The 14,453-nt window shown below is 33.7% G+C and overlaps 1 protein-coding gene across 5 annotated transcripts; it reads right to left on the bottom strand.

Annotated features, from left to right (window-relative positions):
- Positions 1–211: 211 nt before the first annotated feature.
- On the bottom strand, positions 212–13,571 carry LOC101893333 (RING finger protein unkempt). 5 transcript variants are annotated; one of them, XM_020035984.2, is made up of 10 exons: positions 13,323–13,571; positions 12,994–13,203; positions 9,309–9,728; positions 9,048–9,250; positions 8,276–8,424; positions 4,769–4,880; positions 4,439–4,564; positions 3,952–4,382; positions 3,727–3,867; positions 212–1,631 (listed from the first exon to the last, which is right to left on the bottom strand). In XM_020035984.2, exons 1-10 carry the CDS (start codon positions 13,382–13,384, stop codon positions 1,434–1,436), a joined length of 2,052 nt encoding a protein of 683 aa, XP_019891543.2. In that variant the 5' UTR covers positions 13,385–13,571; the 3' UTR covers positions 212–1,433. The 5 variants fall into 5 exon arrangements, with proteins under 5 accessions (XP_019891543.2, XP_019891547.2, XP_005175366.1 ...); XM_020035988.2 differs by having other exon boundaries at positions 4,439–4,561; XM_005175309.4 differs by having other exon boundaries at positions 3,727–3,846; positions 13,323–13,570.
- Positions 13,572–14,453: the final 882 nt, after the last annotated feature.

Genomic DNA, 14,453 nt, shown 5'->3' with positions numbered 1-14,453 from the left:
AATTATTTGAAGAGCCAATTTGTATCCGTTGCCACTTGTTATTTACGGAATAGAGGAACAAAGGAAAAAAACGGTGACCCACAATACATTCAAATTAATTGATTATACATCCAACCATTTGGGTAGGATGTAACTAGCTATAAATACAATCTGAAAATAATGTAATTTGATTATTTTGTTAAGAAATAATTTGTTGTAGTTTTTTTTAAGAAATTCTGGTAACACTGTTAAACATTTTAAGGACATAGAGTGCAGCAAACCATTTGCATTTGAGCATTAAACCCCATTTGGTTTGGTGGACCCACATTCCGTCGAATTCTATGGCTTCATTAGTACTTGGCAAAAATCTTTAATTCTTTTTAAACATCATTTAAAATGTTCCAGTATATGTGAAATGTTTTTGAGAATTCCTGTAGGGTTTTAAAGTTTCTAACAAGCATTGAAGCTATAACTAATATGAGTGCATCAGAAATGTTACGAAAGAAAAACTCCCATATCATGGAGTAAATACTACATTTCGATATAAATGCTTTCGATACCGAATAGAGAGAATTTTCCTTAAGGGAAATATTTATGGAAATAGTGTTTCTCTCTTAAAGTCCTTTTATATCGTCAGGCTCTCAAATATTAGAAATATTCCAAACTGAAATATTAAAGTGTTGCACACGCAAATATTAGAATTATTCCAAGTTAAAATATTAAAGTGTTGCAGATATGCACACTTATTTTAATCTTCCTAGGGAGCTACAAAATTGGTTCTTTGGTTTTGAAGAAAGAAAATTTAAATGCATTTAGATAATACCATAAAATCCATAAAAGGATCTGAACCACCACAAATCCAAATGGGGATATTACAATCTCAATACGTCAAAAAAAAATGGTTATTAAAAGTTATTTGATTTGCCATTAAAGCACAGTGTAAATCAAGTGATGTTTTTATCATCTTGCTGCATAAATTTGATAAATACTAAAAAAATACAAAAGTACTTTATTGTTGTTATATTTGTTGTTTGTATCCTATATATCACTGTTATAATATATATTAAAAAAATATTATTCGATAAAAATGAAAATAAAAACATTTAGTAAAAAATAGAATTCCTACAAGTCACATATATAGCAAGTTTATATATAAATGTAATACCAGTTTATTTAACATTCCGTTATATAAATAAAATTCTAAATAAAAAAATCATGTTTTGTTGTTTATATTTTTTTCACGTTTTGTTTTTGTTATTTAAATTTGAGTACCTAATAAATGATGTTTTTTGTCGGTAACCAGCCGCAATTTTTGTTTTTTTTTTATAAAGCGGTATGTTTGTTTTTGTTTTATTATCATGCCTATATCCATGGTCGTCTAACTATTATCACCGCTACTTTTTAGAATTACAGAAAAAAAGAAAAACACATACGTACACACTGGTTTCTTACTTTTAGGTATGAGTGGTTACTACTGGAACTTGGCAATATGGACACTCCGTCACCGAGGTGGCACAAATGTCACATAGAATAAAATGATTACATGGCTCCAATGTTACGGTACGATTATTCTCTTCACATTTCATACATTTTCGGGCGTTCTCCAAATATAATACCTTTTCGACTTCCTCTAGATCGGTGCGCAATTTGGACTGGAAAGAAAAAGGGATATATAATGCATTATGAGGTATATTAAAAAAAAACAATTAAAATTGTAATAAACAATTAAAAAAGGTTATAGTTATACCATACGCCATCATTGGCGATAAAGATTTTATAGAAGTGAAACTGTATTGACTAAAAAGAACGAAACCCACTAAATTTAGAGGGCGAACAACTTAAAAATGTTTTGAAAATATGAAGGCGTGTTCTCTAATTAACGATTAATATGAATATAAATAATGTATTAATTTCCACTTTAAAGATCGAATATGGTTGTTACTACAGGATGAGATGAAAAAACTGCAACCAATTTAAGACTGATGTCATTTCCAAGCTACTCGTCCGACAGCTGTTAAAATTATTCCAGTGACAGCTCATTATATTGTTTACAAGCGTACAAAAGCATTTTGGTGAGAATTTTCTAGAAAAAAAGTTATTCGAGATGGAATTCAAGCGTGATAGTGTTTGGATTGAAAACCACAAGTGGCTAGCTTTAGATCACCCCAGCATTTAAATGTGAATAAATCTTTTGTGTCTCGTATCATCGCTTGCTACCGTGATATTGGTAGCGTAGGCAGACGTCAAGGAAGTGGACGGAAGAAAACAGCGACATCAGCAGAAATTGTTCGAAAAGAAAAGAAAAGAAACGACTTGATCGAAACCCGGGTCGCAGTGGCCGAAAAATGGTTCGTGAGCTGAACATATCGCAATATTCCATTTGGCAAATATTGAAAAAAGAACTCGGGTTAAAGCCATTGAATTTCCAAAAAGTGCAAGAACTTACACCACAAGAGAAAGAAAATAGACTCCAAAGAGCTAAAGAGCTGCTTCGCTTGTCCGAAAGATAAGAAAATATTCGTTGTCCAGTAGTTTGTAAACAAACAACATGATCGTGTTTACTTGCCAAAGAGGTCAGCTGAGAATGTGCACCTTCGGTTGGCAACCAGAACTCATGCGCCGGCCATGGTGATGGTGTGGGTCGCCGTAACAGCCTCTTTCTTCATACTAATCGACCGTGGCATCAGAATAAATGCCGAATATTATCGCGAAAATATTCTGGAGGGGTATAAATGCCTTGGGTACAATAAACTTTTTGGCAGCAGACCTTACACATTCTAACAGGACTCAGCACCATAGCACTCAGCACGCGCCACTCAAGAATGGCCACCGAAATCTCCGGATACCAATCTGTTGGACTATTGTGTCTGGAATATTTTGGAAAGCAAGGTTGGCACTAAAAAATACCAAAGTGTTGATCACATTAAGCAAGCGCTTCGCTAGAAATGGGGCAAAATACCGCAGCGCAATATTCGGGCAGCGTGTGACGGTTTCGTTGGTCGTTTGAAGGCCATAATTCGAGCCAAAGGTTGCCAATTCGAACAAATCTAAATTAATTCTAAAATTTGATGCTATTGCCGATATTTTTGCTTTCATTCAATAAAATTAAAAGAAATGTAAAAATTATGGTGTTTGATTTTGTTGCAGTTTTTTTATTTCACCCTGTATATGAACATAAATAATGTATTAATTTCAATTTAAAAGATATGGTTATTACTACTTTTTAATATGTTTGAACTATTCTCATAGATTAGAAACTACGTTCACTGGATTTTGACCGGATTCACGAAAACATAAAAAATCGGGGCAATTGCCTTATATTAAAGTCTTCTTTCGTTCCAAAGAAAATGCTAAAAAGAGTATACCAATATATTCCTACGATTTCTTTGTAGAATATTTTGAGTCTCTACTATCCCGCTTAAATTGAGTTTTTAATTAGATTTTAAAAAACGGCAAAAAACCTTTCTCTTTTGGGAGTTCAAAATTTCTCTCAAAAAATCCTGCTATTGTAACCAGTAATACTAATGAATACACTATAGACAGTGTACGGATTTTAAGGAATCTTACTCCTAAAATTTCAATAAATGTTGAAGAAGGGGTAGTTGTCCCTTCTATTTAGGTCACTTTGCAATGCAAACTTTCAAAACGCCGATATAAGCGTAGCTCTACTTTCATAATCAGCTCGATTTTTCCTGTTATTATTTTTTTGTGTCGAACAGTGTTATGTTAACACAGAAAATAACTCACCTGTAATTGCTTTAATTTTTGTATTGACAAATTTCTCAATTCTGATGATAAATTCAACTGTATTTGTGCTGTATCGTAGCGCTCTTTCCAATCCAAAGCCTCCTTCTGAGTAACTGCCAACTGTAAGAAAATAAAATTTTCCTTAAATCAATCATTTGTTACCATCTTTTTTGGTTACAGAGAAAATCAACAAATAAAACTTTTCAAAAGTTAAAAACAACTTACCTTGTGTTGTAGGTCCTCAACACGACTGGATAATTTCAATGCTTGTGATTTGATTGCCATCAATTCAAATGTCACACGTCCTACTTCACCATTATTATGTAGCGATTGCAAGGAAAATGCATTTTTATTTGTGGTTAAACTATTGCCCAACGAACTACTATTCAAATCATCCGGCATTGTATTCAATTCCGATAATCTCAATGAAGGGCTAATCGAGAGTCCATCATTAAAACCGGGCGATATAAGGTGTGAGGAAAAGAAGATATTGTTGCTGCAATCATTTTGATTGGCAGCACTTAAGGAATTGCTTAGCTTATTTGTACTGGAACCGCCGCCATAATTAAAAGCATCCTGGACATTAAACAGATTGTTAGCAGTGTGAGTGGTTGGACTGTAGGGAATATTGACAGCAAAACCGCTCGAATTGAAATCTACAAAAGAAATTAAATTAAATTTTGCAAGAAAACTAAATACGACATTAACCTACCATTTATTGAATTACTAAGTGCCGAATTTGGAATGTTAATGGGTGCCGAAGATCTAGTAATCAGACTGCTATTGGCCAAACTTGCAGACAAAGAGTTGTCTCGTTGCTCATCAATGGAACAGGCTGCTGTTTGGAAACAAAAACACACATTTAGTAATATTGGAAATAATTATTTTTGCTACATAAATATAACGCATATGCACCTAATTGATTCAAGTTTTGCGTACTTTTTTTTGCAATTTATCCACAACCATATTCTTTCAATGTTTAGACAAAACAAAAAACTAAAAATGTTCTTCTTTTTAAATAACTATGAATATTTATACTCACAAATTCTGTCCATTGGCAATGAGAAGTTTAAATATTTGCTCTGATTAGCGGATTTTTCCAAAGCATTTACCAACATATTATTGGCTGAATCATTACCATCAATATTCAATAACTACAAAAAGAAGGTGGCAAAAGTAGATGATAAAATGATTTGATTTGAGATTGAACAGAGATTACAACAAAATGATTTTTAATCAGCAAGATTTATTAGCAATATGTGTAGGTAATGTATGTATGTATGGATGAAGTCAAATGAGTGGAGTCGATGTACAATGGATTGTGTTTACTTTGAGGTGATGAATTATTGGACTTGTTGAAGAAGAATTTAGTTACATGTGGAAAGTGGAGAAGGAAAATAGTTATGGGACGATAAAATTCAAGTGTTGCGGTTGGTCAATTTCAGAAGGTTTAAATTCAATCTGTAATATGGTTTTTTCATTTCAATTTCAGAAGGTTTAAATTCAATCTGTAATATGGTTTTTTTTTACTGTTTTTTAATTTGCTGAAGTATTGTTGTTGTGTATAAAGACGTTAAAAACACTATTAGAAAAAAGACGCCATTATGTTTATCTTCAGCATAAAATAACACAATATATTGAGGAATACCAATATTAGTACAGGAAATAAATGCAAGGAGTTCACATTAGAAAATCAGGATGTACAAACAATAAGTGTAGTGCAATTCAAGATTAAAACGTTATTGCTCTTGATGGTGAGTTTTTATACCGATTGCCACGCGGTTCTGAAAACACTCAACTATACATAAAGTCTATACCATCAAACGACCTAGCCATACGCAAAAGTGGCTTCCCTCGGTGAAATTTTTATTGTCCGGCTAACATAAGTACATTATTATGGTAATACCCGCAAAAATGATTTAAGAGTCAACACTTTCCAAAATGGGCGTCATGACAGGGTACAATCAGTCCAATCATGATTAACCATTCCGTGCGAAATTCCTATCTTTCCCTTTTTGCGATCTCACAAAGCAGTAGGTATACGAACTTGTTTTTCTCGAGAAAAATTTCACTTGAAAAACTAAGAGAGCTGGTTAGAATATTATATCAATATATAACATTCTAACCAGCTCTCTTAGTGCTTCAAAATATTTGAAAAACAGCAATTTGGATTTTATTTTCAATTAATTATTAGTCTATACCGAATATTTAAATTATTGTTGCATTTTATTTTAATAATTGATTTAAAAGAGACAAAGAAATCAATGTGACATTCTATGTTACTCCAAAGGCTTACCAATATCCAACACACATATTCAAATCCTAATATTGACAAAAAAAATGTAAAAAAATCCGTTGAAAAATGCCGAACTAAAGAAACGCGGACCTTTTTACCAATTATCTCCAGAGAAGTCGGTGCCTATTACGAACAGCAAATAACAAGTTTAAGATAGTTCTGTTGATAAATGTGGCTACAATCCTCCAAATAAGGAATATTAGGAGGTCTGTCCATACGAAGACGTGGATTTGAAATAATTCATTTAAAAATGTGGCTAAAATCATTATAATATCGAATATCGGGATGTACCAATGATAATATGAGGCTATACGAAGATGTGGACCTGTTTATGCAGTTGTCAGGAGGTAGTACCCACATTTTGGGATTACAAATTGCCAATTTACCGCGCTCAAAACCACCAAAAAAATTCTTTAAATCTTGTGGTACAGTTATTTGGGAACTACAAGGTGAGATGAAAAAAGTGCAACAAACTTCAGACTGCTGTCATTTTTAAGCCACTCGTCCGACAGCTTTTAAAATTATTGCAGTGACAGATTATTATATTGATTACAAGCGTACAACAGCATTTTGGTGAGAATTTTCCAGAAAAAAAATTATTCGTGATGAATGGCAAATATTGATAAATGAGCTCGGGGTAAAGCCATTGAAATTCCAAAGAGTGCAAGAACTTACACCGCAACAGAAAGAAAATAGACTCAAAAGAGCTAAAGAGTTGCTTCGCTTGGCCGAAAGTGGTGAACTGCCGAATTTGGTTTTCTCCGATGAGAAAACATTCATTGTCCAGCTGTCTCTAAAGAAACAAAATGATCGTGTTTACTTGCAAAAGAGGTTAGCTGAAAATGTGTACTTTCGTTTTGCCATCAGAACTCAAGCGCCGTCCATGGTGATGGTGTGGGCAGCCATAACAGCCGATGGTCGCTCTCCGCTCGTATTAATCGAACCATCAGAATAAATGCCGAATATTATCGCGAAAATATTAAAGAGGGTGTATTAAAGCCTTGTGGACCGCAAACATTTTGGACGCAGACTTTGGACATTCCAACAGGACTCAGCACCATAGCAATCAGCACGCCCCGGGAATGGGAAAAAATACCTCAGAGGGACATTCGGCCAGCATGTGGCGGTTTCATTGGTCGTATAATGGCCATGTTGACCAATTCGAACAAATCTAAACTTATTCTAAAATTTGATGCTATTTCCGACATTTTTTGCTTTCATTCAATACATTTACAAAAAATGTAAAATTATGGCCTTTGACTTGGTTGCAGTTTTTTTTATCTCATCCTGTATATCAAAACGTATCAAAATTCTTCGGACCTAAAATACATCAACCTACTTCGGAAGCTAGTGATTTCCACAGACTAATGGACATCACAAAATCTACAAGTCTACATATACTTTGTGGGGTCTAAAATGTATATTTCAATTGGTTACAAACGGAATGACGAACTAAATATGCCTTTTTTCCTATTCTGGAGGGTATGAAAAGTGAAAAAAGGAAACTACTCACGGTGTTTTTATTCATTATTGGGCATTTCTCCCATGCTACATTTTATCCGATTATGGGTTTATACTTGTGACCAGGAAAAATATGTTTTTGGTAAATTCCATTTCCTCAAAATATGGCACCATTAAAAACTAGAGAGATATATTTTTTAGGTAAGACCTCGTCGTAGCTATCGGTCCATAACTACTACTTATAATGCTCCACGATCTCATTCAGTATATCGATATAATCGATATACTGAATGAATGGATCTAACTATACTCAACCTATATCTTAGGTTTACCAACTCAGGACCAAAAACAAACTTATAATACCTTCTCCACAAAGATAACAACAATATTATAATATTTAAAGGGTACATACAGTCAAAATCCAAAATATTTTTGAATTTAAACTCTCTCAATGACCATATTGTAATGTAAATGTAGTGACATCAAATGAGATTCTTCAATTGTTAATTGTTTACGTTGTAAGTTAAACTGTATAATTTAATAGCATTTAAAGGCAAGGCTTATAATACCATAAAACCATAAATAAGTTATGTTATCTAACGATAGATATATTGAGATAAACGAGGAGAGCACAGGAGGGAATTAAGGAATATAATGTCAACTAGATACCAGGATTGTTGTGTTTTTAGCTTTGCTTGTTTTTCTGTTTTTATATAGTTTAACTGATAATATTGTGTATTTATGTATATTAGCTATAAAATTTATATGCAATTTGAATGGAGGAATACATACATTTTCGCCAATTGTCATTAATCCTGTTTTGTTGTTTGTTGCATCCTTAGGTTTGATATCGGGCAAAGCATTTGATATTAAATCACTTAAAGCTAAATTTGTGGTAATTGCATCTATATCGCGGGACTTCTCCTCAGTGACAATGTAGGCTATATAGAGTTTCGGTCAATTGTTATCGAACGTTGATGGGTGGTTGTTGTAGGAAGAGGACACGTGGACGAACATTTTTTTATATATTACCAATCGTTATTGTGACATGATGATGATTTATAAAAATTAGTTTTTTTTTTTTTGAACATACACAGAACAAGTAAAAGAATGGAGAAAAAGAAAACGATAAAGAAACAAATCATTTTTTGCTTTTTCTAAAATGCTAAGCTTTCCAATTGAGATAAATGAGTTGTAGTTGTTAGGTTTTGTTTTTTACAGGAAAATTATAAAATTTGTGTATGCAGCAGCAGTTATTTTGAGAGTTGCGGAAAAAGGAAGAACGAATTTTAAAGGGGTAGAGAGGATGTTAAGCATTTCTAAAATCGTTATAGTAAGTCAACTAAATGGACGAGTTTCATAAAATATTTGGCTTTTGTTTTCAAAGACCAGGCTGTTTGAAACAGAAGTAACTACTTCGTGGATATAGGTAGTTAATAATATAATGGTTGTGGAAAAAAGCACACCAATTTATTTCAAGTAAAACCAAAAAGAGTTCTTGTAGCATAAATAGAAAATGTCTAAAATAAATTGGATAATTTTATGTTACTGTTTATCGACTTACGTTCTACGTGTGCAAATGCACAAAAAACACTGCGAGGACAATAGCCAGCCTGCTGGACATCGTTGCATTTTGTTGACTTGTAAATTTCCGGATGAAATTGTTGTTCGGTGCGAGTGTGACAATACTGGCAATTGTCTCCAGCCTCGCAATTGCTGGGCTCACCCCATTCTTCGCCATGCTTAACATTCGGACATGGTGTGGATCTAAAAAACATGAAAAAAATCAGCTTTTTGTTACAAAAATATCAATTCAAATACACACCTATATTTGACTTTGCGTGGACTACGACGTTTATCCTTGCTATTATGATACTGTGGACATGCATAGCCCTGACGACATAAACGTGGTGGCCTTTTGCAGGGCTCTGTTTTATAATTGGCCAACACATAATTGGTATCCTGCCATTTAGGATCCTCATTCATAAGATTACGTTCCTTGTCCAGGGCATTTTGGGCATTGGCACCATCCAATGTTAACTCTGCATTTTGTAGAGCTTCAAGCTCCTTTATATCATATACCGGTGGCCGTTGATCCTGTGCCCCGTGAGCAAATGCACAATGATGACCGTTTTTAACGCAATAACCACGACTATCGGTGTCATGGACACACATGCAAGTTTTATAATAACGCAAATGATAACGCCGTTCTGTGTCGCCCGCTGTGCGATGTAAAAATGGACAGCTGTAATAGAGAAATTATGTTTGAATACTGTAAAACATATGAAGACCAAAAAGTGAAGTAACTGCTTTAATATGCGTATTAATACATATTAGGACAATATAAGACAACCAATTTTATGATATGGCAAAGGAAAAAGTCTTATATATATATCTGGTCTGTTAAAACACTTTCTGCAGAAGATCTGTTCAAAGGTATTCTAATTATAAAAACATATTTTAAGGTATTCTACCTTTCAAGACAACGAGAGTCTAATTTGACATTGTTAAAGCAAAAAAAGCAGGGATCAAGTTCTTTTACCTTAGCTTAAATTATCTACAGGACCTATCAACTGCTCGTTTATTGAAATATTTTTTTTAAATTGCCTTCTTAGGTAAAGGTCCTTAAGGATATTTTTTGCTTACAATAAATTAAATAATAGAGAAATTCGTTTCTGAATGAAATATAATATTGTTGACGCCTAAGATTGATACCAAGGATAAAAAACAAGTATTAGAAGTCATTTGAGCATCTATGCCCTCCTGAGAATCCCATCTTGCCCGCTTCTAACACGGAATGTTTCTACTTACCCTAACACTAACATTTGCGGATCACACTGGCTAACCACTGACTTTTTTGCTTACAATAAATTAAATAATAGAGAAATTCGTTTCTGAATGAAATATAATATTGTTGACGCCTAAGATTGATACCAAGGATAAAAAACAAGTATTAGAAGTCATTTGAGCATCTATGCCCTCCTGAGAATCCCATCTTGCCCGCTTCTAACACGGAATGTTTCTACTTACCCTAACACTAACATTTGCGGATCACACTGGCTAACCACTGACTTATGCGAAAAATGAAGATATCGCTGAACCTTGGGAAATTCTTAGTTTCACTCTAGTCTTTTACAATTCAAGTTTGTTTTTTTAATCGACCTTTTCCAATGTAATTTCAATAAATAAGTCTTTCTTTGAGCTTTAGGTCTGGGTTTTTTTCTTTATTAAAATCCGATATTTCGCAATGGGTTACATTGCATCTTCAGGGAGATGTGTAAAACATCTATAAAAGTGTCAAGTTTTACTTAAACCTACGATAGAATTTCACTATTATCGTCTGTGGTAAATATTGCACTTTTACTTTAAACTTTTAACCTTAAACCTTGGCCCGAATGCAGCGTGTTCGACGTCCTCTAGTGCGTTCGAAGGTATAAAATATATTCGATAAGTACCAAATGCACTGTTCAATGAAACAGTCTGTTCAGGTTGATTTCTCGACTTGGGAGAAAAGGCGAAATCGAGTCGTGCAATTCTTCTTTAAGGAAAGTTGCGCACTTTCAAGGTAGAGTTGGTGGTACATCCTCCGCTAAACAAACTTTACTCATACATTTTTCAACATTTTTCTAGTAACTATTCCCCGACTCTTCGAAGCTTTACTTCGGGAACATTATCTGCCAGCATTGACACTTAGGCGTGTATTGTATTCTAAACCGTTGTCAATGGCAGACTAAAAAAGGGGTTCACATCTTTTAATCGACATGCTATATACATTTACCACACAAAGCAGTATGATGCAATTTCATGAGCAGAATACAATTGGGTGTCGTGTAATTCGATGTAGTGGATTTACGGTTTTGAAGTAAATTGTTAAAATTGTTGGAACAACTCTAGTTTAGTGAAAACTCTTCCATTTTTTCGAGATAGGTATCTCCAGAGGTAGGTATTTTTACCCTGATTCCGGGAAACTATTTTTTCTTCGGGGATGGATCCGGGACCCCAGATTTTTACCCGAAAATTTGAGTTCAAGACCCGGCTTGGACCCAGATCCAATTACCCGATATAGACAATATAGGTATCGTTGGAAAGCTTATGAAAATACCTACAAGTGGTAACATGATGGGGTCAGTGGTCATGGTTCGGAAGTTATAGTCAAATGATCGATTTTTTTGGACTCGGTTTTTTTAGAAGACCCCCAAAAAGTCCAAAAAGAGTCCATTATGGGGTTCAACAAAATTGATGCCAAATTATAGCACTCTTACCTTTCCAAAAAAAAAACACTCTTACCTTTCCAAAATGCTACAATTTGTGATAATACCTTTTTCGGGTCCAGAGACATGGATCCATCCATCCGCATAACCCGATTCTAACCAGTTCATTAAAATTATGTTTTCAGTAAAAAAGTTTGTTTCGCGTCGTTGGAATTATTGGAAAGGTATTTTCATAAGCTTTCCAACGATACCTATATTGTTTATATCGGGTAATTGGATCCGAGTCTAGTCAGGGTCTAGAACCCTGATTTTCGGGTCAAAAATCTGGGGTCCCGGGTCCGTCCCCCAAGAAAAAAATAGTTTCCCGGGATCAGAGTAAAAATACGTACCACTGGAAAAAATGTCGAAAAAATTGAAGAGTTTTTACTGAATTGTTCAATCTTTTCATTACACCTTAACGAATCTTCCACTTTTTTATAAAGGCAAAAATGAAAAAAAAAACATATTTTACATAATTACAATAAGAAAAATAACCGAAGAACAACTAACTTTATGGTAATCCAATGGCATGTTGGTCAATTTTATTACAGTATTTGCTTGGATAATCAGTAATATTTTCGCTAAACAAATAAAAACGCCACCACAAAAACGCCAAAACAGCACTACTCTTCTCGGTTTTGTTGTGATTGTTCACACACGCACACAACCAAAACAAAATTTACAAAGGCACACAAACTCACTAAACGAAAAAAACATCAAAAGAAAATAAGCAAAACATATACAATTAGAAAAGGACAAAAAATCCAATTACGAATGGGTAAATGAGAAAGAAGCGGCAAAAATGAATGGAAACAAAAAAAGAGCAAAAGAAACAAGAAAAAACAATACAAACAAAATAAATGCGTAAATGATGAAAGCAATACACATTCAACGAAAAAACGCCAACTATTGTTAATGGAGTGGGGAAGGGGACTGAGTGGGGTGCAATAAGGCGAAGTAATTTCGCAAAAATACAACACATCAACAAATGTTTTTTCTTCGTTAACAAATATCAACAACAATTCAAACACTGAATTTTAATTAGAATCAAATTTATGAATGCTCCCAATATGGAGATTTCTTATTCAAAAATGCACATACAGGCACACACACACATACGCATACACTCTCATGCAAACACCACACATATCTCTCCTCTTCCAACTAGACGACTTCATTTCTTTTCATAATAATACGCAATTTCCCATTGCATGGAATGGCAAACATATTTTTTCGGGGGTCTTGTTAGCTATTACTTACTCGTCACCATCTGGGCAAATGCCTGTTGTTTCATCATATTTTGTGCAATAATTATCGGCACTATAGTTAAAGGTACCATCTCGCTTTCTTATCGGTCGTCGGCGCCTTTGATTTTGGAAATGCCAATTGAAGCAAACAAAGGGTCGGTGCTGGTTGCATTTATGTTGCAAAAAGGACTGGCATTGTTCCACACGAAATTCCTTTAAATATCTGTTTAATATTTAGAATAATTTCCACAAAATGCACGATCATGAAATAGAAAACATATTGTATATTACTAAAACTGTACATTGGAGAGGATAATAATTTTCAAATCTGGTTTTATTTACGTATAATGATTAGGTTTTTCCTGCTGTGTGGACAGCAAAAGTTTGTTCGTTTCAATCGCCATCTGGTAATGGAATTGTTATATATTTCTTATGGTATTCTTGAAAATCAAAAAAAAATATGAAAATTATCATAAATTTGAACTCGATTAACACTTTTCGGGCTTAAAATTTCTTAACACAATCAAAGGTTTCCGTCTAAAAACTTTTCTTGAAAATAAGTGACGCTAGTAGACAACGGAGCGGAACTATTTTCTTCCGCCGCCGGTGGCGGCTCATCAGTTTTAAATCAAGCGACGGCGTCAAAATTTGGAGCAAAAGGAAAAATAAAAACTATATTTATTTTTCAAAAAAAACAAAAAATTATTTAATTTTTTTTGTTTGTAACACATTTAAACATATCATCGCATAATATTTTCAATATTTTCTTGGAGGCAATTTTTATAAGATTTGAAGCGACATTGTCTTCGGCGCCAAAGATATGTCCATCGACTCTGTATACTAGTTGTTGAGCAAAGGGGTTTGCAGATCAAAACATCGAAAAATCCAACATATTGTCTGGTTTATTTTGAGTGCAGTGTTACCCGTGTGCTCTAGAAACGAAAAAATCATTTTGGGGATTTTCTGATTTATATTATGCCATTTAAATGTCAGCTAAGTTACTATTTGTTATATTTATTTTTGTGTTACGTACGTCTTCGAAAAATAGGATTTTTAGGAGTATTAAGAACTTAACAGCATTTCAAATTTGAAATTAAATAAAAATGAGGTTACCAATATAATTTTAAAATGGTTTTTAGCAATACTATATTCCAAATCATGCAATAATATAAAAATTTAACAACGCTAACCGATATTATAGAAAATTTGCAGGTTTTGGAAAAGAACAAATATGTATGAGGATTTGGATGTATGGGGATCTATTTTCGGAAATAAGGTTGGGTTCAAATAAGGACCGCCGACAAGGTGATAACATTAAACTCGCAATAGAATTGGCCGATTACATGATTTTCATATAAAATGATAATTAAAGTATACACCACCTGAATCCGAAGACAATAATTTTTGTCAAAAAATAGTGCTCGTATCATGTTCGTAATTCTAAAGCTAAATGCGCGGTTTAAATATCAATCG

Source organism: Musca domestica, unplaced genomic scaffold (genome assembly GCF_030504385.1).
Source record: "Musca domestica strain aabys unplaced genomic scaffold, Musca_domestica.polishedcontigs.V.1.1 1, whole genome shotgun sequence".
Classification (NCBI taxonomy): domain Eukaryota; kingdom Metazoa; phylum Arthropoda; class Insecta; order Diptera; family Muscidae; genus Musca; species Musca domestica.
Note: the sequence above shows the minus strand (reverse complement) of the source record. Positions and strands in the feature narration are given on the sequence as shown.

Excerpts from the sequence above, each read along its gene's own strand:
- LOC101893333 (XM_020035984.2), bottom strand. The coding sequence starts at position 13,384 with ATGGCGATTGAAACGAACAAACTTTTGCTGTCCACACAGCAGGAAAAA. Across the intron at positions 9,251-9,308 it reads CCACGCAAAGTCAAATATAG|ATCCACACCATGTCCGAATG; the intron begins GTGTGTATTTGA and ends CATGTTTTTTAG. Across the intron at positions 4,881-8,275 it reads TAATGACAATTGGCGAAAAT|TTATTGAATATTGATGGTAA; the intron begins GTATGTATTCCT and ends TTCTTTTTGTAG.